General features: G+C 47.2%; 1 protein-coding gene across 2 annotated transcripts in view; it reads left to right on the top strand.

Moving 5' to 3' along the window:
* Positions 1-25,765, top strand: part of sptbn2 (spectrin, beta, non-erythrocytic 2) — a gene marked incomplete at both ends in the record, with an annotated part of 57,741 nt that extends 31,976 nt beyond the window's left edge. The window contains 35 exons of one of the 2 annotated variants that reach the window (XM_080854745.1): positions 1,634-1,749; positions 2,728-2,840; positions 2,974-3,161; positions 3,403-3,520; positions 3,652-3,810; positions 5,451-5,753; positions 6,355-6,508; positions 6,885-7,279; positions 7,911-8,015; positions 8,487-8,645; positions 9,023-9,234; positions 9,674-9,811; positions 10,044-10,263; positions 11,595-12,131; positions 12,701-12,903; positions 13,082-13,172; positions 13,353-13,499; positions 13,800-14,063; positions 14,335-14,559; positions 14,968-15,057; positions 15,239-15,550; positions 15,856-15,986; positions 16,597-16,801; positions 17,517-17,891; positions 18,159-18,403; positions 18,561-18,699; positions 19,224-19,308; positions 20,036-20,232; positions 20,697-20,821; positions 20,993-21,068; positions 22,211-22,297; positions 24,259-24,440; positions 24,790-24,963; positions 25,276-25,318; positions 25,550-25,765. In XM_080854745.1, the coding sequence (XP_080710871.1) occupies positions 1,634-1,749; positions 2,728-2,840; positions 2,974-3,161; positions 3,403-3,520; positions 3,652-3,810; positions 5,451-5,753; positions 6,355-6,508; positions 6,885-7,279; positions 7,911-8,015; positions 8,487-8,645; positions 9,023-9,234; positions 9,674-9,811; positions 10,044-10,263; positions 11,595-12,131; positions 12,701-12,903; positions 13,082-13,172; positions 13,353-13,499; positions 13,800-14,063; positions 14,335-14,559; positions 14,968-15,057; positions 15,239-15,550; positions 15,856-15,986; positions 16,597-16,801; positions 17,517-17,891; positions 18,159-18,403; positions 18,561-18,699; positions 19,224-19,308; positions 20,036-20,232; positions 20,697-20,821; positions 20,993-21,068; positions 22,211-22,297; positions 24,259-24,440; positions 24,790-24,963; positions 25,276-25,318; positions 25,550-25,765 (6,529 nt within the window). The remainder of the gene's footprint in view (positions 1-1,633; positions 1,750-2,727; positions 2,841-2,973; positions 3,162-3,402; positions 3,521-3,651; positions 3,811-5,450; positions 5,754-6,354; positions 6,509-6,884; positions 7,280-7,910; positions 8,016-8,486; positions 8,646-9,022; positions 9,235-9,673; positions 9,812-10,043; positions 10,264-11,594; positions 12,132-12,700; positions 12,904-13,081; positions 13,173-13,352; positions 13,500-13,799; positions 14,064-14,334; positions 14,560-14,967; positions 15,058-15,238; positions 15,551-15,855; positions 15,987-16,596; positions 16,802-17,516; positions 17,892-18,158; positions 18,404-18,560; positions 18,700-19,223; positions 19,309-20,035; positions 20,233-20,696; positions 20,822-20,992; positions 21,069-22,210; positions 22,298-24,258; positions 24,441-24,789; positions 24,964-25,275; positions 25,319-25,549) is intronic. The other variant, XM_080854744.1, reaches the window with a different exon arrangement.
* Positions 25,766-27,408: the final 1,643 nt, after the last annotated feature.

Consider the following 27,408-nt stretch of genomic DNA (forward strand, 5'->3'; position numbering starts at 1 on the left):
GATCACACACACACAGGGTTATACACACAAGCTTACTTCTAGCAGCGCATGCGGACACAATATCTCCCCCGATCTCCCTGCCTCTGGGCCCCCTGTGGAAGTTGTCAGTCAGCCCTCAGCAAGAACATTTACCCTCTGCCAATAAATCAAATAATCATTAGAGTCGAGATGTTATAACCTGCAGGTTACTGCAGCCGCCTCTGCCTGCCTGTCGAAAGGTTATTAACCCACCCAAAAGCTCAGCTGTCTGGACTCGTATATCACCAACTGCTGTTGAACCCTCTGCAAATGCCACAAACGATATTTCTAAAAGCCGTCTGTGTGCATCTGAAGTGCTTTGCGTCTTAAGTAGGCAGTAAGCCTCTTCTTCTCCTTTTTCTTCTTTCTTCTTTTTTTTTGTCGGTTGGCAAAAAAACGCCTGAACCTAAAACTAAGACTGTCACTCTGAGACACAAGTCAGTCACGCATAGTGAACTGTGTATAGTGTTGACTAGTTTTCATTTTATCGCTTGCATTTTTTGTTTATTTGGCATTTTTTGGCCCCAACAAGGCCACAGTAAAACCATCATCCTTCAGTGTAGATGGTTTACTGTGTATGGTCCAAACCCCATCCCTCCATCTCTCCTCTCCTCTCCTCTCCTTTCGTCTCGTCGTGTCTCCTCTCCTCTCCCCTCTTTGATCCCCTTCTCCGCCTCTAAATTCAGATGCACTGCAGTCAGCGACAGCAGCAGCTAGGCTATATGGATGAAAAGACAAAGGGTGCTGGAATAAGTTGACCTACATAAGAAGAATAAGATCTTGCTCTCCTCTTTTTTTCCTCCCTTTCTCTCTCTCTCTCTCTCTCTCTCTCTCTCTCTCTATTACTGCATTCATGCGCCAAGCCTAACTCTCTGCTTCCCCCTGTTGGTGTGTCTGAAGTGAAGTCAGTGGACCTCTAAAGACCTAACGCTGGTTTTTGAGGCTTGTTATTAGCATTAGCTAATACATTTGCTCCATTTGCTGGTGCTTGCCTTTTGCCACCCACAGTGTTCCAAGCACAATCTCAAACCCAGGCTGTCCACCCAGCATAATCTTAGTCACTTTGGAAAGAGTGTTAGTAATCCTACACTTCCTTACCACCGCTCTCTCTCGCTGCACGGCGAGATCAGTCACATCAGTAAATCCTCATTAGTAGTTCACTGAGAACTGCTGAGAGCTGGCTTCATCATCCAGAGACTCCACATTCAAAACGCACTCTGGTGTAAGCCACAATGTCCACAGGCTGCTCTTACACAGTCTCAATGAAGGGTCCAATAAAATGTGTGAGACTTGGCCACCTTTTGTCTGCGTTTAACAATTGCTGCATTTAAGAATTTATATTAAAGTGAAAACACACTTCAAGCACATGCACACATACGCAAGCACGCACGCCATCTTCTTTCATTTATAGAACTGTTAATGCCCATTAAAACTGTTAGTGAAATGGTGCTTCACTCCCTTCACCATGAAACACAATAATGTTGCACTTTCTTCTGAAGGTGGTCTTCAACTGAACGTTGTCTTATTGTCAATAAGGCCCTCTAAACTCTGTCTTAATGTGGCTACTTTCCTTCTCTCTCTTCCTCTCTCTCTCCTTCTCTCTCTTCCCCTGCAGATCGGACCTGATTGAGTTTGACAACTTGAAGCGCTCCAATGCTCATTATAACCTGCAGAATGCCTTTAACGTGGCAGAGAAAGAGCTGGGACTGACCAAGCTTCTGGATCCCGAGGGTAAGACTGCCCTGCGTTATAATTCAGTTGAACAACGTGAGGGAATTAGAAAGAAGTATGGGTGGAAACAGCAAGCATGTTTACTGCATTTGAGCTTTCTTAACCGACCCAACCCCCCCCCCCCCCCCCCCCTTGTTAAATCAGAGCTCAAAGTGGTGATGCTGCCAATTCAGCCCTTTTGAAGCAGTTTTAGTGCAGTTCAATTCCATAATATCTACAAGTTGTCTCAACGTGTACTGCCCCAATGCCATGTGCCAAAGTCTTGTTCTGACACTGAGGTTCCATACATGATCAAAGAGGAGCACAAACACACACACACACACACACACACACACACACACACACACACACACACACACACACACACACACACACACAATCTCATCCATGGTCAGTCAGCTCTTTTAAGAACTTTAGGGATTACTGGAATTAATTACAGATTAAGTTGGCAGTTAAGGCAGTGGACAGATCAGACGTGTGAATGAGTGTGTGTGTGTGTGTGTGTGTGTGTGTGTGTGTGTGTGTGTGCACGTCTGTGTGTGTTCGCAGAGAGTGTGAGTTTTTGTAGCAGAGGCTGTGCATATGTTGCTGTGTGTTTTTCTGTGTGAGCGAGTGTTAAACCAACAGGCACTGTTTGTCTATTTTAGTATTTTTGTGTGTGTGTGTGTGTGTGAGTGTGCGTGTGCACGCCCACATGCTGGATTGTCTGATGAGGATTTAAGATGTACGTGCTTACTGACCTCACATGGTCTCCACTACTGCAAGTAGAACAGTAGGCATCTCAAGAGACACACACACACCCTCAGTTGCAGACCTCGAAACTGTTTTCTTGGGTGACTTGTTTGAGTAACGTATTGCATGTGTACGTAGGGGAATAAGTATGCTTAAAATGGACTCTCTCTCTCTCTCTCTCTCCCACTCACTTGTTCCCTCTTTCCTTCTCTTTCTTCTTCTCTCCATCTCTCTCTCTGTCTGCAGATGTGAATGTGGACCAGCCTGATGAGAAGTCTATCATCACCTATGTGGCCACATACTACCACTACTTCTCCAAGATGAAGGCCCTGGCTGTCGAGGGCAAGAGAATTGGCAAGGTGTGTGCGTGCGTGCGTGCGTGTGTCCGTGAATGAAAGACTAACTCTTGATTTGATTTAATTGAATCGTGAAGGTGTATCTATTGTGTATAGGTAGAACTTTGCTAAGTACATGTACCCCCCCCCCCCTTAGGTGCTGGACTATGCCATCGAGGCAGATCAGCTGATCGAGAAGTACGAGAGCCTGGCGTCTGAGCTGCTGCAGTGGATTCAGCAGACCATCTCTACACTAAATGACAGACAGCTGGCCAACTCCCTCAATGGTGTGCAGAACCAGCTCCAGGCCTTCAACACCTACCGCACAGTGGAGAAGCCCCCCAAGTGAGTGATGTTCTCACTGACATTTCCACCGCAGATATTTACACAAATCCACCTTTTTCACAAGTGTACGCATGCACATGTTTACAGATGTATGGTAGCAACCGCACACTCAAACTGAAGATGAGCCTAGTGTACTTAAACACTAACTTAATGTGGTGCTGGCCTTTTCAAATTCTACTTGGGTAACTCATGAGGTTGTTTTGTTTTGTGTTTTGTCGTATTCTCCCCCCTCCCCCCACAGGTTCACAGAGAAGGGCAACCTGGAGGTTCTGCTGTTCACCATCCAGAGCAAGATGAGGGCCAACAACCAGAAAGTCTACATGCCACGAGAGGGCAAGCTCATCTCTGACATCAATAAGGTAAACGTTACTATTGGATATAAATACAATATCGTCTGTATCTTTATCTGCATATATCTGCAGTTTTTCCCAGGTAGTATATTGTCCTATCTATGATTGACGTGTGTCGGTGTGCTGTGATTGGCCGACAGGCGTGGGAGCGTCTGGAGAAGGCGGAGCATGAGCGTGAGCTGGCGCTGAGGAATGAATTGATTCGGCAGGAGAAGCTGGAAATGCTGGCGGCACGCTTCGACCGCAAGGCGGCCATGAGAGAGACCTGGCTCAGTGAGAACCAGCGTCTGGTTTCACAGGTATAACTCTCACTGACACACTCTCACACACACACACACACACACACACACACAGACACACGGATGTAACACATGCACACACACCGCAGAGAGACGTGTGCATGCATGAACCCCCCACACACAACCCAGAAACAAACAGGCACATATACACACACACACACACACACACACACACACCCCACTGAATTATGCACTTGTCTTTCACACTTATACATACACCATGGAAGCCATGTTCAAATGCTGATAATGAGATGCAGAAACCAGGTTCCCGCAGGTGACCGTTACCATGGTGATAGAGGTGAAGACAATAACAGAATTAGATTGTCACAGCACATACCACACGTAACATCGCTCTTAGCTATACTATGCTCCTATTTTAATGTACTTTAACCTCACGTGAATGATTTGTCCAAAACGAAGAACCCACACTCTCACTCTAACATTGTGATATGCCTACAAAATACCACTCCTCCCTCTCCTCTCTTGATGATGGTAGCACAGTCCGTGCCCCCTGCACATACTCTTATATGGCTGGTTACCTTAAATAGCCCTCTTTCATCTCCTTACTTCATAGGGTTAAATGTCATAATGTGACCTTGTAACAGTCCCAGATAAAAAGGTTGCAAAGCAGACACAGAGCCCATGTGTTGTAGATATATCCGTGGCATTGGCACTGAGACGGCCAGGCCTCAGAGAGAGAGAGAGAGAGAGGAAAGAGAGAGGGAAGAGGGGGGGAGAGAGAGAGGAGATGGAAAGAGAGGAAACAAAGAGAGAGGCAGAGAAGGTGGGCATATGGAGAGAGAGGGATGGAGGAAGAGAGCAAGAGGGAATATTTAGAGTACAGGAGGCGATAGAGGGAGAAGGAGGCAGAGTTGAAAAGAAGTTATGGATTGTGGAAGGGCTGTTGGAGAAGACGAGTGAGAGAGGAAAGGGAAAGTGTCGTTTAGGGCACAGAGACACTCCTAGAGGAAATATCAAAGTGAAATGGCAGCAAATGGATCTAGACTGGAGGAAGAGAGAGATGGAGTGAAAGCACCAAGAGAGGAGAGCAGAAACCAGAGAGAGCGAAAGAAGGCTAAATGAAAGACAAGAGATGTACAAACTGGAGAGAGTGTGCCATTTCTAATATTTCTTTCTCAGGGCTAATTTTTCACTGTGTTTTAAAAGCTTCAGAGAGACACTGGAACAGAGATTGCGTTTCACCATGTTCCTGTAGATTCTCTGTTAAAAATAGAGCAGGTGAGCAGGAAGAACACCGAGTCTCCTCTAGATGCTAATTATGGACTCAAGCAGTCAGTGAATAAAACCTTGCATTTTGCAGTGGGCCTGTCTTAGTTCCCTAGCACAGATGGACAGGGGCTTCAGGCACCCGCTCACTCGCACAATCATCTACTTGCAGTTGTTGAACAAGAACCTGTTAGTGGTCCGTTTCAAGCTCAGTGATATTCTGCATACACTCAAAGTGACAACACAATACTGCATTTCCACTGAGGTAGTTACAACACAGTACTGCATTTCCACCTCTCGAGTAACAACACAGTACTGCATTTCCACTGAGGTAGTAACAACACAATACTGCTTTTCCACTGAGGTAGTTACAACACAGTACTGCATTTTCATAAACACCTCCCCCTCTGTAGGACAACTTTGGCTGCGACTTGGGCGCAGTGGAGGCGGCCACGAGGAAGCACGAGGCCATCGAGACGGATATCGGGGCGTACGGCGAACGCGTGGCGGCCGTGGAGGCGGTGGCCCGCGAGCTGGAAGCGGAAAACTACCACGAGGTGCGGCGCATCGCGGCACGGCGGGACAACGTGTTGCGGCTCTGGGATTACCTGAAAGAGCTGCTGTCGGCGCGGCGCGAGCGCCTCAACTCCCACCGTGACCTGCAGCGGCTCCTGCAGGAGATGAAGTACATCATGGACTGGATGGCTGACATGAAGGTAACCCACGCCCTTCCATACACAACAGTACAACACGCAGTCACCTTACACCAGAAACGTATTGAAAAGCGTACACATCGATTTACTTGAACGTACCGTCATATCACAACACTAAAAGCAGCGGAGAGGATGCCAGAGGTGTAATGAACGGAACATTTTGAAGGGTGGCGCACAACGCTGCTTGATGGGAGCCTTGGTTGGCCCTGTGTTTGGCTTAATGTGACAAGGTGTCATCATTACATTCTATTATTCTGTCAGACGAGGTTGGCTCTTCTGTGTTCTACAACACAAAAAGATATTAACATTTAAGATGCGTTGCACTATCGAAACTGAATTCAGAGAAGCTCCTTGCAACTAAAATATATTATTTGAAATTCCCACAATTATTTATTTCACACTTCTTTTTCAAGTGTTACTCTGTGCACACAAAAAAAATAACTACACTTGGAGATGGTATACAACACTAACACAGGAAACAGCACACATGTTTTTTGTTTAGTTTTTTTACCATGGTAACCTACTGTTGTGAATGTCATGTCCCGCTTTGTGAGCTGACTTCCTTTATGTGTGTGTGTGTGTGTGTGTGTGTGTGTGTGTACAGGGCCGGCTGCAGTCTCAGGACAGTGGTAAGCACCTGCATGATGTGGAGGACCTGCTGCAGACGCACAACCTTGTGGAGGCTGACACCTCCGCTCAGGCTGAGAGAATCAAAGCGGTGCAGGCCAGCGCACAGCGCTTCACATCAGATGGACAGAGTGAGTTTATACACACACACACACACACACACACACACACACCGCAAATCCAGAACAAACTGACTAATTCAGACCAGGGCGTAGCATTTTACATCAGAATCTTAGAGTTTATACATTAACAGAAACGGAATATAGACCATAAATACACACACACACACACACACACACACACACACACACACACACACACACACACACACACACACACACACACAAATAAATACATGAACACACACTTTCACAATATAAATACAGCGCACCTAACAGCACTAACAGAAACTCATTCTTAATATGACATACAAACTGAGAGACCCAGAGAAATGCTTGCATGAGTCACCTGAATGTTACACTTGCTTACCCGCTCTCCCTCCCCCAGTCTATAAACCGTGTGACCCAGCACTGGTGAGCGAGAAGGTGACCCAGCTGGGCCAGGCTTACGAGGAGCTGGGTCTGCTGGCCGGCACACGGCGCGCACGCCTGGAGGAGTCTCGGCGCCTGTGGCAGTTCCTGTGGGAGCTGGGCGAGGAGACGGCGTGGATTCGCGAGCAGGAGCAGATCCTGGCAGGCGGCGACTGCGGACGCGACCTCTCGTCGGCGCTGCACCTGCTCAGCAAGCACGAGGCCTTCCGCGACGAGATGGCCGCCCGCTACGGCCCGCTGGGCCACAGCATCGCCTCCGGCGAGCAGCTGGTGCGCGAGGGCCACTCCGGTGCGTCCGAGGTGACGGAGAGGATCACAGACGTGCGCGCCCAGTGGGCACACCTGGAGGAGGTGGGGACATGGAGCACGGAAGGAAGGGTGACGGAGGGAGGGAGGGAGGGAGGGAGATGGATAGATAGTAGGGAAGGAGCTGAGAGAAGGACCATCAGACAACATTGTTCTTGCCTTTGAAAACAAACAAACAGAAAATGGCTGCTTGAGGAGGAGAGAAGGAGCGACAAAAAAATGGAGGAGGGATCAGTGATGAAATAGAGCGATAGATTTTTAACTAAAGTTAATAAGCAAGAGACAGAGTGGAATGGATGGATGCAAAGTGGATGGAGAGGGAGGGAGAGGGAGGGAGAGGGAGGGAGGGAGGAAGGGAGAAAGAACATTTGTAGGAGGCTTAAGGCCAATGCATTGGGCTGGAATTTGTTCAGCTGTGTTCAGTGTTTAATGAATGTGTAATCCTCTCCAAAACAACAGATTGAAATGGTTTTTATAATTAAAAGCACTATGTACCGAAGACTGAATGTCTCTGTGGAGATACCCTCTATTGCTCTCTCTGTCCTCCTTTTTTATCGTTTTGGTTTCTCTCTTCTCTTTCTCCCTCACTTTCCTAACTCCCTCTCTGTCTCTCCCCCCCTTTCCCTCCCCCCTCTTTCTCTCTGCCACCCCCCCCCCCCCCCCACCCCCACCCCAGACTTCCCGGCTTAGAGAGCAGAATCTGAAGGAGGCGGTGGCTCTGCACCAGTTCCAGACGGACGCTAATGACATGGAGGCGTGGATCTCGGAGACATTTAGACAGGTGACACTAGCGCCACCATGACCACACAAAACACTCTCTGCCCCCTTTGCTGTTGTTTTTTTTCAACACCCTTTTAAACTACAAAAGTCCCTACAGAATCTTAACTTTAGTAAAGCTGACAATAAAAGGCATACAATAACTAAAGAGTAAGATTGATATTCAAGCCTACATTGTTCAAGCCTCTTTTATTCTGGGTTTTGAATTCTGTTATGTTTATTAGTGACTGCTGTCTGACACCTATTATGTACCATGTAAATGATCTATAGCTGCATTGTTATGTGTCAGTATTGATACTGTTATTGATAACTGTTGAGTATCAGTATTAATACTATTATTGATAACTGTTGATTATCAGTATTGATACTATTATTGATAACTGTTGAGTATCAGTATTGATACTGTCATTGATATTGATAACTGTTGAGTATCAGTATTGTAACCTGTGTACTGGGTGTTGTGGCTGTGTGGCAGGTGTCCAGTCAGGAAGTGGGCCATGATGAGTTCTCCACCCAGACTCTGGCCCGCAAACAGAGGGAAGTGGAAGAGGAGATCCAGAGCCACCGCTCCCTCATCGACTCCCTGCACGAGCAGGCCCTCGCACTGCCCGCAGCCTTCACACACTCACCGCAGGTAATGTGCACGCACGCATACACTCAGCTTAAACATGCAATCACAATACAATTACAGCTCACTGTGCACACACACAAACACCCTGGAAGCACACACAGACACCCACATTCATAAATGTTTTTGAAATTATTCTTCGGACTGGATTTATTGGTGGGGCAATATCTTTCTTTTTATTGCCAAAGTAATAAACAGACTGACACTGACACTAAAACTAAAGCTGTAATAAAATTCTTATCTCTCACTCTGTCTGTTTCTCATTCTATATTTCCCTCTCTCTTCTTCCCTCCATCTTATGCCGTGACTGTCTCATTCTCACTCTCTTTTTTTCTATATCTGTCCCTCTTCTCTCCTCCTTCTTATCTGTCCCTGTCTCTCAGGTGGAAGGCCGTCTGCCGTCCATCGAGCAGCGCTACGCGGAGCTGGAGTCACTGTCGTCGGCGCGACGCCAGGCACTAGAGGGCGCTCTTGCACTCTACCGCATGTACAGTGAGGCTGGAGCCTGTCAGCTGTGGGTGGAGGAGAAGGAGCAGTGGCTCCACGGCATGGAGATCCCCACCAAACTGGAGGACCTGGAGGTGGTGCAGCAGAGGTGAGAAAGAGGGGGCAGGAGAAAGAGAAAAGAGTAAATGAAGGAGAGAATGAGACAGAGGGAAGGGGGGAGGTGAGGGAAGGGAAGGTAGATCTGAATGTATGTCATTGAAGAAAGATTAGTGAAATAATATAGATGTAAACAAACAGCCTTGATTAATGGTTATATGAAAAATAGCGCCCCCTAATGGAATGGAGCCATATGCGTGGAGAAGAGATGGTGATGGATGATGAAGGTAGAGAGAGAGAGAGAGAGAGAGAGAGAGAGAGAGAGAGAGAGAGAGAGAGAGAGAGAGAGAGAGAGAGAGAGAGAGAGAGAGAGAGAGAGAGAGAGAGAGAGAGAGAGAGAGAGAGAGAGAGAGAGAGAGAGAAGGAGCAGATTATGTGTGTTTGGGCTTTAGACTGGATATGTTTGTTTATCTATTTGTTTTTCCTCTCAGGTTTGAGACTCTGGAGCCAGAGATGAATAATCTGGGCACACGTGTCACAGACGTCAACCAGGTGGCCGAACAGCTGCTGAAGTCCGACAACCGCAGCAAAGACCAGATTAACCACACACAAGACCAGCTCAATAACAGGTCTGTCTGGACACACACACAGCCACAGCACGCACTCCCAAACCATACATTTTCACTAAATATACATGTTAAGAACAGCATTAAATAATGATGGACATATTCATAAATCATACATCACTCTTATACCTGTATCATGCATTCCCTTCAATGTGGCACACGCACACACGCACACACACACACGCACACGCACACTAGCACTCCTCGTTTGATGCCTCCCCTCCTGTCTCTGCAGATGGAAGGAGTTCCAGGGGCTGGCCGACCAGAAGAAGCAGGACCTGGAGTCGGCCCTGAACATCCAGAACTACCACCTGGAGTGCAACGAGATCCAGTCCTGGATGAAGGAGAAGACCAAGGTGATCGAGTCCACTCAGGGCCTCGGGAACGACCTGGCCGGGGTCATGGCCCTGCAGCGCAAGCTCACCGGCATGGAGCGAGACCTGGAGGCCATTCAGGTAAAGCACACCTGAGAACTACAGGTTTACACAGAACTCTCAGGTCAAGCACACTTTAGACTGGAAGTTATGCTAAAGGTTACGTAGGTCACACAGGTGAAGCAAAATATGAGAGTTCAAGCTACAGGTCATCTTGGCCATACATAGGCAGAGCTCACCTTTGGCCCAGCAGTTCTGTACACTATACAGGTACAACACTTCTACAACTACAACTTACATTGGATACGCTGGTAAAAAAAAACCCTAACACTGAACTGAGATAACATGGGCCATCGAGTCAAACGAAACCTGTGAATGAGATATCTAAGAACTGAAAGTACTCATATGTAGAACACCATCTCTAGGTTGGAGTTGTAGGCTAGTCAGTACATGATGCAGCCTTTTAAATAGTCAAGCTCAGATTTAACACTCACGTACACTCACCCTGGAGTGCAAATTTGAAGTTGTTGTCATATTCATTGGTATGACTCAACTGTGAGAAGAAGTTACACGAGAAGAAAATTATAGAGCAAAGAAAGTCAATGGCACCTTTGGGTCAAGTAAAGGCCCACTTAATGACATCATCTTACATTGTTTCTTGACTTGTCTGAGACTCCAGATTGAAGGGGAAGAGAACCCGGATAAAGATCACATTCTGCAGATGTAACTGATGCCTAAGGAGTATGATGACAGTGTCCTAGTAGTTTGACGGCATGCCTGACATACTGATTGCACAATGTCTGAATTTTGTCTGGAACACCACATTCTCTCCTGTCACTGAGTACAACTACAAAGACAAATGGTTCCGCCAGATAATATGCATATGTTATTCTATTGCACAACATAGATGAGCGATAAGTGACCGTAGGTCATATGATAGTACGCATATGTTATTCTGTTGCACAACATAGATGAGCAATAAGTGACCGTAGGTCATATGATAGTACGCATATGTTATTCTATTGCACAACATAGATGAGCGATAAGTGACCGTAGGTTAAATAATCTGACGTAAGTGAAAGTGAACACAGAAAGTCGACAGAAGACATGATTGAATTTAAGTTTTTAATCTTTTAATCAGTGTATTTAGTAATTCATTTGATTTAATTTTTAAGGACATTTTCGACTTCCTCGCAGATGTATAATGATACGCTTATGGCAGGAAGGTTTTTATATTTACTGTGACATATATGTTTTTAGGCACTTCTATTACTTTTATGTTATGGTTATTGTCTATACCATGTTAAGCACCTTGAGAGCTCTTTGTATTTTAAAGTGTGATGTAAAAAAAAAAATGTATATTATTATTATTTAAATATGAACTTTCCCATGATGTCATATCGCCCCTGCAGGGTAAGCTGGACGACCTGAAACAGGAGGCGGAGAAGCTGGCTACGGAGCACCCAGACCAGGCCCAGGAGATCCAGGCACGGCTGGCGGGGATCCAGGACGTGTGGGAGGAGCTCAACGCCACCATGAAGAGGCGCGAGGAGTCGCTGGGCGAGGCGTCCAAGCTGCAGGGCTTCCTGCGCGACCTGGACGACTTCCAGTTGTGGCTGTCGCGCACCCAGACGGCCGTGGCCTCCGAGGACACCCCCACGTCAGTGGTGGAGGCCGAGCAGCTGCTCACGCAGCACGAGGCCATCAAAAACGAGGTGGACAACTACCGCGAGGACTACGAACGCATGCGCGCCACCGGCGCCGAGGTCACCCAGGGCCAAACGGACGCCCAGCACATGTTCCTGGCGCAGCGGCTGCAGGCGCTGGACACAGGATGGCACGAGCTGCGCCGCATGTGGGAGAACCGCCATGCGCTGCTGGCCCAGGCTTTCGACTTCCAGACGCTCCTGAGGGACGCCAAACAGGCTGAGGGCTTCCTCAACAGCCAGGTGAGGAGGAGTATGGGGTGGGAAATGGATAGAGAGTAAGAGTGGAGGAGCGAGACGTATATATGGTTGTATTTGTGTGTGAGAAATTTGAATGAAGGGAGACAAGATGACTGCTGGAGGGACACAAAAGTGTAGAGAAATGTGGACTGAGGGAGTGGAGGAGGATGCGATGGAGAATGGAAGATGAGGGGAAGAGAGTGGGAGAGAGTGGAAAAGAGAACGGGCGTGTTTGGTGTGAGAAAGATGATGAGTGTTTAATTGACTAGAAGGGTGGTGTGGAGAATGGACTGAGAGGTGTGGGAGAGAGAATAGGAGTGATTAATGGGAGATGTAGGGAGAGATGATGCATAGCAGGAGAGAGGATCACGTGAGTGGCTATGAAGAGGACTATGCAGAGACTTGGTGGAAACAGTGTTGGAGTAAAAAAGGAGGATGTTTGTCAGCAGAATGACTTGCCTTATATCTATACAGAGAATAACAAAATAAAAAGCCAATGACTGAACTAACAAAAAAAGTTAAATACAATTTTCTGAGATTCTGAGAACCTTATGTCTGCCTCCCTGTTACAGGAGTACGTGCTGTCCCACACAGAGATGCCCTCCAGCCTGCAGGGGGCGCTGGAGGCCATTAAGAAGCACGAGGACTTCATGACCACTATGGAGGCCAGCGAGGAGAAGATAAACGGTGTGGTCGAGGCCGGACGCCGCCTCGTCTCTGATGGCAACGCCAACGCTGACAAGATCCAGGAGAAGGCCGACTCCATCCAGGACAGGTGAATGGATTTTTAATATAAAGATGGATATTTTCTCAAAAAATACAGTATAATCTAATAATATTTTCATATATTTTATCTATGCAATAAATAGAGACCTCATCAGGTATATAGTAGACTTAACAGGTGAAAAATTAAAACTGCATCGGTAATTGAGATGTTTCCTCATGTTTGTCAGGCACCAGAAGAATAAGGAGTCATCCAGCGAGCTCCTGGCCAAACTGAAGGACAACAGAGAGCTGCAGCACTTCCTCCAGGATGGGCAGGAGGTAGGAAGACTAGTATTTTTATTTTCGTTTTTTGTAGTGTAGTACGTTTCACACAGACTCATGGATTCACTTTGAATTTCGATGGAATCTGTTCAGCATTAACGGTTGCGCTCTCTCTCTCTCTCTCTCTCTCTCTCTCCTCTCTCTCTCCTCCCTCTCTCCATCCTCTTTTGTCTCCAGCTCACTCTGTGGATTAACGAGAAGATGCTGACGGCTCAGGACATGTCCTATGATGAGGCCCGTAACCTCCACAGCAAGTGGCAGAAGCACCAGGCCTTCATGGCAGAGCTGGCCTCCAACAAGGATTGGCTGGACAAGATCGACAAGGTACCCTTCCCTCTTTTCCTTGTTTTTGCCTGAGAATGTAAGGCTTGTGGCCAAGAAGTTGATCGTTGTATGTGTTGTTTGTGTAAAATTATGCATTGATGTGAAAATATGAGCAACACCTCCCTTTCTCTATCTCTCCCTCTCTCCATATCTCTATTTCTCTCTCTCTCTCTCTCTCTCTCTCTCTCTCTCTCTCTCTCTCTCTCTCTCTCTCTCCCTTTCTCTCTCTCTCTCTCACCCTCTCCAACTCTCTCTCCCCATCTCTCTCTATCTCCATCTCTCTCTCTCTCTGTATCTCAGGAGGGCCAGGCCCTGGTGAGTGAGAAGCCTGAGCTGGAGCCGGTGGTGCGTCAGACTCTGGATGGGCTGCAGAAGCAGTGGGAGGAGCTGGAGAACACCACCCAAACCAAGGCCCAGTGCCTGTTCGACGCCAACCGGGCCGAGCTGTTCACCCAGAGCTGCTCGGCACTCGACTCATGGGTCCAGAATCAGTCCTCGCAGCTGCAGAGCGACGATTTCGGCAAGGACCTCACCAGCGTCAACATCCTGCTCAAGAAGCACCAGGTGCGCCACCTGCTGGTTGCTACTGAGTACTGCTCAGCAAATTCTTTTTGCCGGGGTGATGAGTTTTAGGCATGATGTTACACATGGACAGAATGAAAAGACATGGTAAATGGCAAAAAAAAATGACTGCCATTCTTTCCTGTCAAAATCTGTCTACCCACTTCCTGTACCCTTTCCTTTCCTGTCCTCTGGACACATCCTCTCCTGTTTTCTCTCCTCTTCCCTTTCCATCTTTTCATTTCTCCTATCCCTTCCTCTCCTCTCCTCTCAGATGCTGGAGCACCAGATGGAGGTGCGTGAGAAGGAGGTGCAGTCGCTGCAGTCCCAGGCACTAGCCCTGGCCCAGGAGGATTCTGGGATAGTGGAGGTGGACGGCCAGCAGCAGCGCGTGGCCGACAGCTTTTCCCAGCTGCAGGAGCCCTTGCACCTCAGACGCCAGCAGCTCCTCTCCTCTAAGGAGGCCCACCAGTTCAACAGAGACCTGGAGGACGAGATCGTAAGACCCCCTTTTTATCTCTTATAACACCTGCAGGGTTACATTTTCAACTTGCCATTCTTTTGGTTTGGCTGACAAAAAAATCAGAGAGTTGCCACAAAAAACTGTAGATTGTGAATAATATTGATTTATCTAAAGTGGTTGGGTTTTATGCCAGAAGTGAATTATATACGTCTATGTATGGGACTAGCCTTGGTAACCCTTGTGACTTGGTTGAAGTGTAAATGTTATTTATGCTCTGCAGTTAGTTCATGTGTGACAGTTAATGTACTGTAAGACGGCAAATTATGGTGGCCTCATTACATCTATGGATGCTTTGAGATGGAGTGGTGAAGGGCTAAGGTGTGAAGATTGTATGAATGTAGTCAATGAGTGACTGAGTGTGCCCCTGTCTGCTGTGTGCCATAGTTATGGGTGAAGGAGAGGATGCCTCTGGCCAACTCCACAGACCACGGCAAAGACCTGCCCAGTGTGCAGCTCCTCAGCAAGAAGAACCAGGTACAGCGACAAGAGCGCCACCAAGTGTCCTGGATGACCCACCTTCAAACATATCTCTAATTAGCAGCTTGACTCCCTTTTTCTCTTCTGTTAACACCACCCCCATCTTTCTTTCCTCTGCCCTTTCTCTGCATCTCTTTCACCTCCCCCTTTCTCCGACACCCCTTTTCCTCCTCCTCAGACTCTCCAGAAGGAGATCCAGGGCCACCAGCCCCGCATCGACGACATCCTGGCCCACGGGCGCAGCATCGGCACGGCCACGGACGGCATTGACGGGGAGCGGCAGGCGGCACTTGGGGAGAGGCAGGCGGCACTGGAGGGGCGCCTGGGTGAGCTGGGCGAGCAGTGGGCGCAGCTCATCTCCGAGACGGACGAGCGGCACTCGCGACTGCAGGAGGCCAACCGGGCGCAGCAGTTCTACGCTGACGCCGCAGAGGCCGAGGCCTGGATGGGCGAGCAGGAGCTACACATGATGTCCGAGGAGAAGGCTAAGGTGTGTGTGTGTGTGTGTGTGTGTGTGTGTGTGTGTGTGTGTGTGTGTGTGTGTGTTTTACTGGTATGGAACTCTAGATGTGTTTAATAAAGTACATTTTTAATGTAAATTGGTAGGTCTGGCTGATGATATCAGTGTAACAGAGTGTGTGTGTGTGTTACTGTGCCTCAGCATGCCTGACAGTGTGCCCAGTGATTGTACTTTGACTCTCTGACACACTGAGGTCATGACCTCTGCATATGGCCGTGTGCTGTGTTTGGTGTGTCACCATAGCCGTAGTAAGCCTTGCCATGGTGTTGTTACAGGATGAGCAGAGTGCTGTGGTGATGGTGAAGAAGCACCAGGTCCTGGAGCAGGCGCTGGAGGACTACGCCCAGACCATCCACCAGCTGGCCAACAGCAGCCGATTCATGGTCACCGGCGAGCACCCAGAGAGGTGAGGAGAGAGTGAACTTACCAGAGTAGTATATGGATGTACACATACTAATCCGGCCTTACCAGAGAAGTATATGGATGTACTCATACTAAAGTATACTAAACCACTTAGTGTAAATACTGATAGATTCACTTACCAGAGTAGTATATGGATGTACTCATACTAAAGTATACTAAACCACTTAGTGTAAATACTGATAGATTCACTTACCAGAGTAGTATACGGATGTAATCATACTAAAGTATACTAAACCACTAAGTGTAAATACTGATAGATTCATAGATATTCACATGCATTAGTTTAGCATGGAAATAAAATCATTTTCTTTTGAGAGATTCAATGTATCTAGTTTGAGAGATTCCTTTCTTCTTTAAGTTATTTACATTTTAGTCTTTTCTCTCTGTCGCCTTATATGCCTTGTGTTCCTCCTGCTTGCCGTTTGTCTCTCCTGCCCCCTTTAGATCTCTCCCTCTTTTTCGTCCTCTACCCCTCCCCCTGTCTCTTGTCCTGTCTCTCCATCTTCCATCCATCCTCTACACCTTCCCTTTGTTCCTCTCCCATCTTTGGTCCATCTCTTAATCTCCTCTTCTCCCCCTCCGTCTCTCCACAGTGAGCGTATCAACCTGCGTCAGGCCCAGGTGGATAAGCTGTATGCTGGGCTGAAGGACCTGGCGGAGGAGCGGAGGGGGCGTCTGCAGGAACGCCTGCGCCTCACGCAGCTCAAGCGCGAGGTGGACGACCTGGAGCAGTGGATCGCCGAGAGGGAGGTGGTGGCCGGATCCCACGAGCTTGGACAGGACATAGAGCATGTCACGGTAGGATGGGTCTGACCACACACATACACACACACACATACACACACACACACACACACACACACAGACACACACAAACCCAGAAAGGCAGGAGTGTTTGCAACAAACCTTCTTCTTCACATCAAAGATATGGAGACAGGACAGTGAGTGAGGTTATGGAGAATTGATACACACACAAACACACATACAATCACACACACACACACACACACACAAAGATACAGGGAGACTTACATAAAAATAATGAACTAAAGCAGGACATTGAGTAAGGTAAGATGGAGATGGCCTGATTCAAACACAGAACACAGGAAGCTGCGCTCGCACACACACACACACACACACACACACACACACACACACACACACACACACACACACACACACACAGAATGACGGTCTGGAGGTGGACATTGCTCACGATACAGTGTTACTGACTGGTACACATGCACACACATAAACAAATATGCGCTGAGACCTCTGACATGTCACAGTTTGACTGATTATCTAGTACAAAAACACGCCCACTCACAGAAAATAATAAGCTGGGTCAGAATGTGGACAAGAAATGTCAGTCTTGCTTTTATATCTGTCAACTTTCATACCTTTCTCTGCACTTCTGCTGCTGTTGTCAGATGAAATGTGAGGCTAGTTTTTCTTACAATGTACATAAATATAAAACTCACACAACCGTTCCTCTGTCTCTTCTTCTTCTCAGATGCTACGTGATAAGTTCCGCGAGTTTGCCCGCGACACCAGCACCATCGGGCAGGAGCGCGTGGATGTGGTGAACGGGCAGGCGGACGACCTGATCGAGTCGGGCCACCCGGAGAACGCCAGCGTGGCCGAGTGGAAGGACGGCCTGAACGAAGCTTGGGCCGACCTGCTGGAGCTGATCGACACGCGCACACAGATGCTGGCGGCCTCGTACGAGCTGCACCGATTCCACCAGGACGCTCGCGAGGCGCTGGGCCGCGTGCGCGAGAAGACCGAGAACCTCAGCAGCGACCTCGGCCGCGACCTGAACACCGTGCAGCACCTGCACCGCCAGCACAACGCCTACGAGCACGACATCCAGGCACTCAGTGGACAGGTGAGCTGTGGGTGTGTGTGTGTGCGTGCGTGCGTGCGTGCGTGCGTGCGTGCGTGCGTGTGTGGATAGTGGTTCCAAAGAAAGTTATCCTTCCAAAGAAAATGCGTCATTAGAACCCATCTGTCGCCACCACGCAAGGTGTATCAGTATCTGTCTCTAGTTGTTTGTACCCCTAATAGCTTTGGTTGTGTATTTTTATTTATCATTCTTCGTATGTCCACATGTACCTATGGATTCAAACGCAATCTTGACCTTTGACCTCCACAGGTGACGCAGGTGCAGGATGACGCGGCGCGTCTGCAGAAGGCGTACGCCGGTGAGAAGGCAGAGGACATCCACCGTCACGAGCGTTCTGTCACAGAGGCATGGGAGGGGCTTCTGGCGGCCGGCGGGGCCAGGCGGCTGCTCCTATTGGACACCGTGGAGAAGTTCCGCTTCTTGAACATGGTGCGTGACCTCATGCTGTGGATGGACGGGGTTAATCAGCAGATCCAATCACATGACAGTCCAAGGTGAGTGATGCATACACTGATCAATTAGGTGATGGCAAACAGGGAGCCCAGCTCTCTTATCTGTATGGTTAAAAGGCACCGGGAGAAGAATAACCTGTGTGTGTGTGTGTGTGTGTGTGTGTGTGTGTGTGTGTGTGTGTGTGTGTGTGTGTGTTAGGGATGTGTCATCTGCTGGGCTGGTCATTGCCCACCATCAGGACATCAAGTCTGAAATCGAGACCAGAGCAGACAGCTTCAACGCCTGTCATGAGATGGGCAACTCCCTGATCAACAACAACCACTATGCCGCAGATGAGGTATTAAGTCACCCCCCTCACTCTCACTCTCACACACACACACACACACACACACACACACAACTACACACACACACACACACACACACACACACAGACAGATGCATAATACATTATATTTCAAAAAACAGTCACACAGACAGAGATTACTGGGTCCTCAACAGTGAACACACACACACACAACTGCACCCTACTGTTTGACCCTCTTGCAGAACACTAAAATTAGGCACATTGACTTTCATAAACTTACTTTAACACTCTACTGCAGTCAGAGAAGCAGTACGTTTTAGTTCTGTCATGTCTTGATGTGGTCTAGAGTGATCTTCGTTGTTCGTCTTGGCCTATTAGACTCTGGTTTTATGCGGTTTGGTAATACAAAACAGCGCTGTCCTCGTGGGTGCTTTTATGTGCCATTATGTCATCAGGTTCAATGGGTTCTGCTTTTGAAGTGGTTTTGCAGTGTTGGGATTTTTAATGCGGTTTAGAAGTGGCCTGGTGTGATGTGGTTTTCCTCTGTGGTGTAGATCCGGGAGAAGCTGGACCAGCTCCAGGCCAAGAGAGACGAGATCAACCAAAATTGGCAGAACAAGATGGACCACCTGCAGATCGGTATGTGTCTGTGCGTGGCCAGGACTGATCTACACTGCCATAGACATGTGGCCCTCTTTTCTCTCGTTATTGTCACCTTTCTCCCTCTCTAGCTATCTGTCTGTCTGTCTTCCTCTGCTCCTCTCCTTCTCTAGATGTCTGTCTGTGTTCCTCCGCCCCTCTCCTTCTCCGCCCTCACCCATGTACATCACTTACTTTTCTTTAATCTCTCTCTTTTTCACTCTCCTCTCTCATTCCTCTCCATCAAATAGTCACTTTTTCTCCATCTCCCTCTTACTCTTTGGCATACTCTCTGCCCACACTGATTGTTCTCCATTACCCAATTCTCTCTCTCTCTCTCTCTCTCTCTCTCTCTCTCTCTCACTCTCACTCTCACTCTCACTCTCACTCTCACTCTCACTCTCACTCTCACTCTCACTCTCTCTCTCTCTCTCTCTCTCTCTCTCTCTCTCTCTCTCTCTCTCTCTCTCTCTCTCTCTCTCTCTCTCTCTCTCTCTCTCTCTGTCTCTCTCTCTCTCTCTCTCTCTCTCTCTCTCTCTGTCTATCTCTCTGTATCTAATAAAATGATGCCTTATCCTAGTCTTTTCATTGCTGCCAAATGGTTTACGAAAGTACCAGAGTTTAAAGAGTGTAACACATCCTTATCTCTTCTGTCAGTTTACAAGTTTACACTATTCTTTCACCATCCCCCTCTCCCTCTCTCTCTCTGTCTCTCTCCATACCTCAGTTCTGGAGGTGTTACAGTTCGGCCGTGACGCCTCAGTGGCGGAGTCGTGGCTGGCCGGCCAGGAGCCGCTGGTGCGGGCAGCCGAGCTGGGCGCCAATGTGGACGAGGTGGAGAGCCTTATCAAGCGGCACGAGGCCTTCGAGAAGCTCGCCGCCGGCTGGGAGGATAGGTTCTCACTGCTGGAGAAACTCACCACGGTCAGTCATGGAGGGGAGAGGGCATGAAAGGAGAAAGGGAGAGAACATGAAAAGAGGATGAAGGGGGGGTTGGAAAGAGAGAAGTGAAGAAAGTAAAGACTGAGACGGGGTAGGGAAGGAAGGGTTGTCCTCCAAACTGCAGAAGCTCACCCTGGTCAGGGACTCAGACAAAGCGACTGCAAGCACTAGCGTAATTGAGGGTGTCAATACTAGCTCCCTTGTGTCAAAACATCTGCTGTAATTTGGCATTAGACTCTAACTTGCACCAAAGGTTAGTTATGACATTAAATAGTGGAAGTTCAGTGGTTAGACGTCATAGCTACAATAAAATGGCCAGTCCCTTAACACTGACGATTTCAAAATGGAGAAAAAGACAGACGTATGATAGTGACTGTTTTACTTATCAAGTGTCACCCAACTGACCTCTGCCCATGCCAAATCTTTTCCTTCTTTTTCTCTTCCAGCTTGAAGAGCATGAGAAACAGAGGATTCGGGAGGAGGAGGAGAGAGCAAGGCGACCTCCCACTCCTCCCCCCGCTGAAGTGGTAGCGTCTGATGGAGAAACTCTGGCCCACGACTCTGCCGCCAGGTAACCCCTACAGACTGCTTGTACCACTTGTAAGCCCATGTGACGAGAGTATCAAAGCCTTATGGTGAATCGAGGCAGTCTTTAGTGTTTTAGAGAAGTATTCTGTTTTACTTGTTGGTTTCACTGGGCCCCATAATACTTTTCCATTTATCAATCACCCCCCTCTGATAGAACCAGCCTGGACCAGACCACACTCAATCAGTCGGTATCTGTGAATGGAGTTCACAGTGATCAGGACACCTCACAGGTGAGTGTGAGTGTAAATGTGAGTGTGTGTGTGTCTGTATGCGTGCTTGTGCGCGTGTGTTGCTGTGTGTGTGTGCACGAGTGCGTGGGTGTGTGTTTTGCACTCCAAGTTTCTGTGTGCGTTTGTGTAGTGTGTATTTGATCACATATGCTAAACTGACATTATAGTCTTTTTTTAGAAGGTGTGTATGTGTGCGCAATTGTAACTGCAAATATGGTGTTTTTGGGCCACACTTTAAGGGCCATCAATATTTCCTATAAAACTCAAGCTTAATTGTATTATATTTTTCTATATCTATATGTGATTGTTTTAAAGTGACCTCATTGAACGTGAGGGCCATATTCAGTCAGTTTGTGTACTCCTTACCCCTATCCAGTCCTGGCCATTTCATTCTGAAACTGTCCTGTTGTGCGTTTTCTGTCATAACAACATGCTTTTCAGTGTTTCGGTCCTGTTTTTTCTCTGTTCTCAGTAATAACCAGTAGGCGATTTGAGGGGGAATGTCATCGCCCTTGTTGGCAAATTGACCAAAATGCCTCCCCTCTCTTAAACTGCCCCTCTTCACCCCTTAGTGGCAGAGAGTGTAGGGGCAGAGGGGTTGTATAGTTGAATCTATATAGTTTAGTGTAATATAGTCTGCTTGATCCGTTATCTGACTGAGGTTTGAGCAAGTTAGAATCTATGGCCCTGACAATGCCTCTGAAATATCAGTAGTTTAACTGTGCTGTGTTATTGATCCATCCCATTGTATTGATAAATGCCTCCATTGGGCCAACCTCCTTGTTAAATGCTCCCATTGGGCCACCCCCCCACTATAACAAGTCACCTACTGGTAATAACTTGTTTGTTTGAATGTGTGACATACCATTCTTAATGGTTACCGCCTACTGAAGGATCTCTGTGTTGTCAACACGGTATTTGGGCCTCTGTTGATGTGTGTCTGTGTGTGAGTGGGTACGGGGAAGTCAGCCCTGCATGACTATAACACTCACTGTGTGTGACTGCTGTTGGAATGTGTCAGAATGGTTAACTCACTCTTCCAGGTGCTGTGCCTGTTCATGACTACTGCACTCTAACCTCGCGCAATGCTTAAATGACAAACGGCTAATAACACACTCTTGTTGCCTCTCTGCCCTCAGCAGTCGTTATCAGTCTCAATGTCAGAGCTCAAGAAGCCTGATCCTAAGCCCGTGTCTAAACCTATGTCTAAGCCCAAGGCACAGGAACGTGTGAGTACCTTAGCATTAGCACCTAGCGCTGGCGTAGCGCCATTGCCCCATTTGCTACTTGCCTGTGCTTAGCATCCCAAAGGGCTGCAGTACCCTGCTTGGCCCACAAGAGGGCGCTGATATGTTCTGATATCCATTTGCTTCACCATTTGCTTCTGAATAACATTATTTTGTTGTTTTGTTTTTTGTATGGTGGTTTCTAAATGGTTTTGTATGGTTTTTATATGGCTCTGTGTGGTTTTTAGATGGCTCGTTGTGTCTCAGCCTGTGTCCCAGTGTTGGTGAGTGTCGGTTAGCTGTGTAGTTTTCATTTGATGGATCTCATAGATGTGTTGAATAAGCTTTGTATGTATAGAGAGGTACCACTCATCTGAAGTCTTATGTCTTAAAGTGTCCCTTTTAAGGGGGCACTGTTGCCTTCCCGTGTGGAAAGGTCTGTTCATGAGCACATGGCCTTCCATTGTGTTGCTAATGGTGCATTAGGCACAAGGCTGCAAATGAGACATGAGGCTTCAGATGAGAAGGGTTATATTTATATCTATGTGGGGTTTTTTCCCATGCACTTGGTTACTTAGTAGTTACATTGCAGTGAGGTTTCTTCTAGTCTTTTGAAAAGAAAAGTTTGGGTTGTGCATGTGACGTAACTAGCAGTTGTTTTGTATGTTTTGTCTGTATTTGTCTTCATGTACTGTAAGGGTAGTTAGCAGGTGTGGTTAGTTTATAGTGACGTGTTTGAGGAAAACAATATGGCCGCTATTAGTTGCCACGTGTAGAATCAATCTGTGACTGACAGTTAACATGGTTTGTGCCAGCTCAACAAGTAGCCCTTTTTGAAAAGTTGACATGACTAAAATGACTCCTGCCTTGGCCATTAGATCAATTTTACTGGCACTGCATGGAGGTCTCCTATCTGTTTCCCTTCAGTGAAACAGATTTCTTCCCCTGGCCTGCAGTACTCTGTGCCCCGTGCAGTATGCTGTCCCAATCTCTCCTTGTGTCTGTCTCTCGTGATCTCTTTCCCAGTCTCATTGTCGTTGTATTCAACCTCTATTCCAGTCATCCTTGCCTGTCTGTTGAAATTCCATGCACTGTGTACATCATGGCTACTCCATGTCTGTGGACTAGTCTTCCTAGTCTGCAGTAGCGTTCCATCTCTGTCCCAGTATCCATGTGAATTCAGCAGTTTGGCTTGAAGCATTCCACAGTGCTCCTGCTTTCTCATCAGTGTTGTACTGTTATTCCTGTTTGTCTGTGAAACTCTTGTTTAAGTGTGTGTTGTGTCTGTGAGTGCAAATGATGGTGTGTCTTGTGTGTGGCTTGTGTGAGAGTCTTTTCTGTGGTTCTTCTCTCTGTGGGACATCTTATGCTTAAGCTTCTCTGTCTTTTGTCCATCCGTTGACAATACCTGGACAGTCGCATCAAATTAACGCAACTCTGCGGCACAAGATGCATATGGTAATCACACCACATTTTGTTGAGGCACTCGCATCCAGATTCCCTCACTGCCTGTATAAACAGTCCTAATAGTTATATCATTCTTACTACTTAGTCTGAGTTGCCTGTATGATGAACAGTCCTAATAGTTGTAACCTTCTGAGAACCAACCCATAGACCTGTAGTTGACTTTTTTTTTTTTTTAAGGAAATCACAAAAAAAAGAGAAATTGGATGACACTTTTTTTTCTTGGTTCCCAGGAGGATATAATTCTTTTTAATTAGTCTGAGTCTCTCTGCTGGATATTTGTTGTAATGTTTATGTTTGTGTGTACAGTATATAGTACACAAATTAAATCAGCGCTATGGAGAGGCAAAGATACACCAGTTTCACCAGTCTTGCAAAAACATTAGATGTTTTGTCACAGTGCCTGTCATAATCCTTTTCTTCTAATCTTGACTCAGATCCTTTGCTTTGCCACTTTGGCTGCACCCTGACTTCTCTCTTGCGGCCATTTTGCTTGACAGGGCTCAGAGTCCGAGTCCGTAAACGGGCCCGGGCGTGACAGTGGCCTCCCGTCCTCGTCCCGGCATGACCCCTCGGCCACGCTGCCCGGGAAAGGGGGCGCCGAGTCAGGCGTTGACACCACAGAGGGCATGCTGAACCGCAAGCATGAGATGGAGTCCCACAACAAGAAGGCCGCCAGCAGGTGAGAGAGGGGAAATGGGGAAGGAAAAGCGAAAACGAAATTTAAAAAGAGGGATGGAGTGGAAGAAGGAAGATAACTATGGAGACAAGAGAGGAGAGATGGACTAACAAGAAAGCTGCCAGCACGGGAGGGAGGGGATGGGTGAAGAAAGAAAACATAATTGACACAAAATGTGTGTGTGTGTGTGTGTGTGTGTGTGTGTGTGTGTGTGTGTGTGTGTGTGTGTGTGTGTGTGTGTGTGTGTGTGTGTGTGTGTGTGTGTGTGTGTGTGTGTGTGTGTGTGTGTGTGTGTGTGTGTGTGTGTGTGTGTGTGTGTGTGTGTGTGTGTGTGTGTGTGTGTGTTGTATAGATCCTGGCAGAACGTGTACTGTGTCCTGAGGAAGGGAAGCCTGGGCTTCTACAAGGACAACAAGAGCGCCAGCAATGGGATCCCCTACCACGGCGAGGTGCCCATCAGCCTGGGAGAGTCCACCTGTGTCATCGCCAACGACTACAAGAAGAGGAAACACGTCTTCAAACTCCGGTAAGAGAAGGGAAGCAAAGGAGAAGGTGAGAGGGGGAGGGCTGGGAAGAAAGACTGTGATTTGTATTACAAAAGAACACAAGAGTCAAAAATGAATGTCCAGATCAAATGATGGAGAATATGAAGAGAGGAGAAGCAAAGAGAGGCTGCTCAGACAAAGATGCGAAAAGAAGATGGAATGAAGGAGACTGCATCACTGGGAATAGGAGGGCTGTGTGAATCATAGACAGAGGGAAGAGTACCGAGGGGTTACAGGGTCTGAGCTTCTCTCTCTCCCATAAATGACATCCATTTTTCTCTCTGTGACCAAAGGCTAGGAGATGGCAAGGAGTTCCTGTTCCAAGCCAAGGACGAGGTGAGTGGATCAGTCCTCATGAGCCTCTGCTGACCACGTGTTAGCATGTTAGCATCCTGTCGGTTTGGATCTTTTTCCCTCTTCCATGAGGCGACACTCATTACTCAAAAAGCCCAAAATGCTCTGTTTTTTTTTTCTTTCTTTTTGTTTTTACTTCTTATAATGCAATCTTTCTTCAACTTTCTCATCCCCTCCCTTTCTCATTCTGTCCATCCCACCCCCTCCCTCCAGCCTGAGATGAGCTCATGGATCCGGGCCATCCACTCGTCCATGCAGCCTGCCGCCGCCGAATACTCTCCCGGGCCTAACCGCGGCCTGAGTCGGGCTATGACCATGCCTCCCATCTCTCCCAGTTCTGGGGACACGGGCGGGGTCACCATGCGCAACAAGGATGGCAAGGATAAAGACCGCGAGAAACGCTTCAGCTTCTTCGGCAAGAAGAAATAAAAAAAACAACAACAACAACCATAAACAAAAACATAAACAACACCGGCAACAGCAACAGCTAGAACTTCCTTACTACTACTACTTAAATAACAAAACACACAACGTGTCAAAACTCAAAATGAACTGATAGCAGCCCGAGGAAAAAAAATGGAAAAAAGGCACTCTCAACTCAAATGCATCCTCTCTTTCTATCTTTAACTATCCCTGTATCTCTCCCCCCTCTCTCTTTCTTTCTTTCTTTCTTTCTGTGTGTTCTGGTCCAAGAGAGTCACTGAATGTGCTGCGCTAACTGATGTTTCATTCAATATTTCTGTCTTTTATCTATTTATTGTCTCTCCATTTTTCAGACAGCTCTCCGTCAGTTGGGCCATATGATAGGCCCGCCTCTTAGATGGATTTTTTTTTTTAAGCCAATCAGAGAAGGTTTTGTGAGCATCAGGAACCGGTTTGAGGTCTGTAGTCTTAAAATGGTGCATGTGGCCATTACGCTTTTTAATCTGGAGGGTTTGTTTTGGGAAGGGAGGGTTTTCACAGGTGAAACTTCCAAACAGCCTCCCAGGGCATATGAATTCTCTGAGTAGACGTACTCCGAGCGCCTCTCCTCTCCCCTGACCTGGCCACCTCTCTGATTCCAAATGAATGTTGAGGTGCCTGCTCCGGTGAGGCTTGTTGTTGGAGAAGTCAGGCCCGTTGCTCTAAACCACCTGAAAGAAAGGTGCCCTCCAGCACCATTTTTAAACTCCCCCATTCGCTGAAAGTCTTTTTTCTTCTTTCTTTCATTTTGTTTCTTTTTCCAGTTTACCCATTCCTGCTCTCGCTCTCTCTGTGAAGGATCACATACACACACTGTTTGGTTCTTTTTTGGGTATTGGTGTTACTTGCATTACCAATAATTATTACTGTTATTATTATTATTATTATTATTATTTATCTTTTTGCTGTTGCAGATTTTGAGAAAATATTTAAAGAAATTGTAAGTATAGATAGTCCTGTTGTAGGGGGAGAAAGGAAAAATAAGGATTGGTTGAAACAGTGGGACCATGTTGGTCTCTGTTCTTGTTTCTGTTTGTGCGCAGATTTATCCATTAGGGAAAAGGGCCTAAATGACAAGGTGTTTTCTTTTTTTTAAATAAAAAGGTGCAGTTATGTTTTGCAGTGTGCAGATATTAACAAAATACAGAGTCATTTTGGGGGTGGGGCTTACGTTTTTTAAAGTGGATTTCTTCTACCATTTCTCTGTCTGACTAGATCTTAACCCTAAAGCTCTTTCAATCTCTCTTCTTCTTTAGAGGGGGTTTCTATCTGTTTTGACTTTTTCAAGTTCTGTTGTTTTCCTCTTTTTTTTCCTGCCCCTTTCTTTCCTAAAACAATCAAGAATTTGGTTTGTTGTGAGGGTGAGATTTTTTTTAATCATTATTTGTGGTGCCGTGGTTTGCACACAATTTGCTTTTTAGTTGGGTTGAGAGGCAACTGCTTGGGTGCATGTTCTTGAATGCACCCTACATACACACACACACACACACTGGCACCGACATGCCACCCACAGAGAGCTGTGCAGAGGGCTCTGGCGCAGTGTGATTGAAGGGGTTTTCTTCAGTTGTTTTCTTTTACTCTTCTTTTTTCGGGTTTGTTTGACTTGAATA

The sequence above is a fragment of the Sprattus sprattus genome (genome assembly GCF_963457725.1).
Source record: "Sprattus sprattus genome assembly, chromosome: 1".
NCBI lineage: Eukaryota > Metazoa > Chordata > Actinopteri > Clupeiformes > Clupeidae > Sprattus > Sprattus sprattus.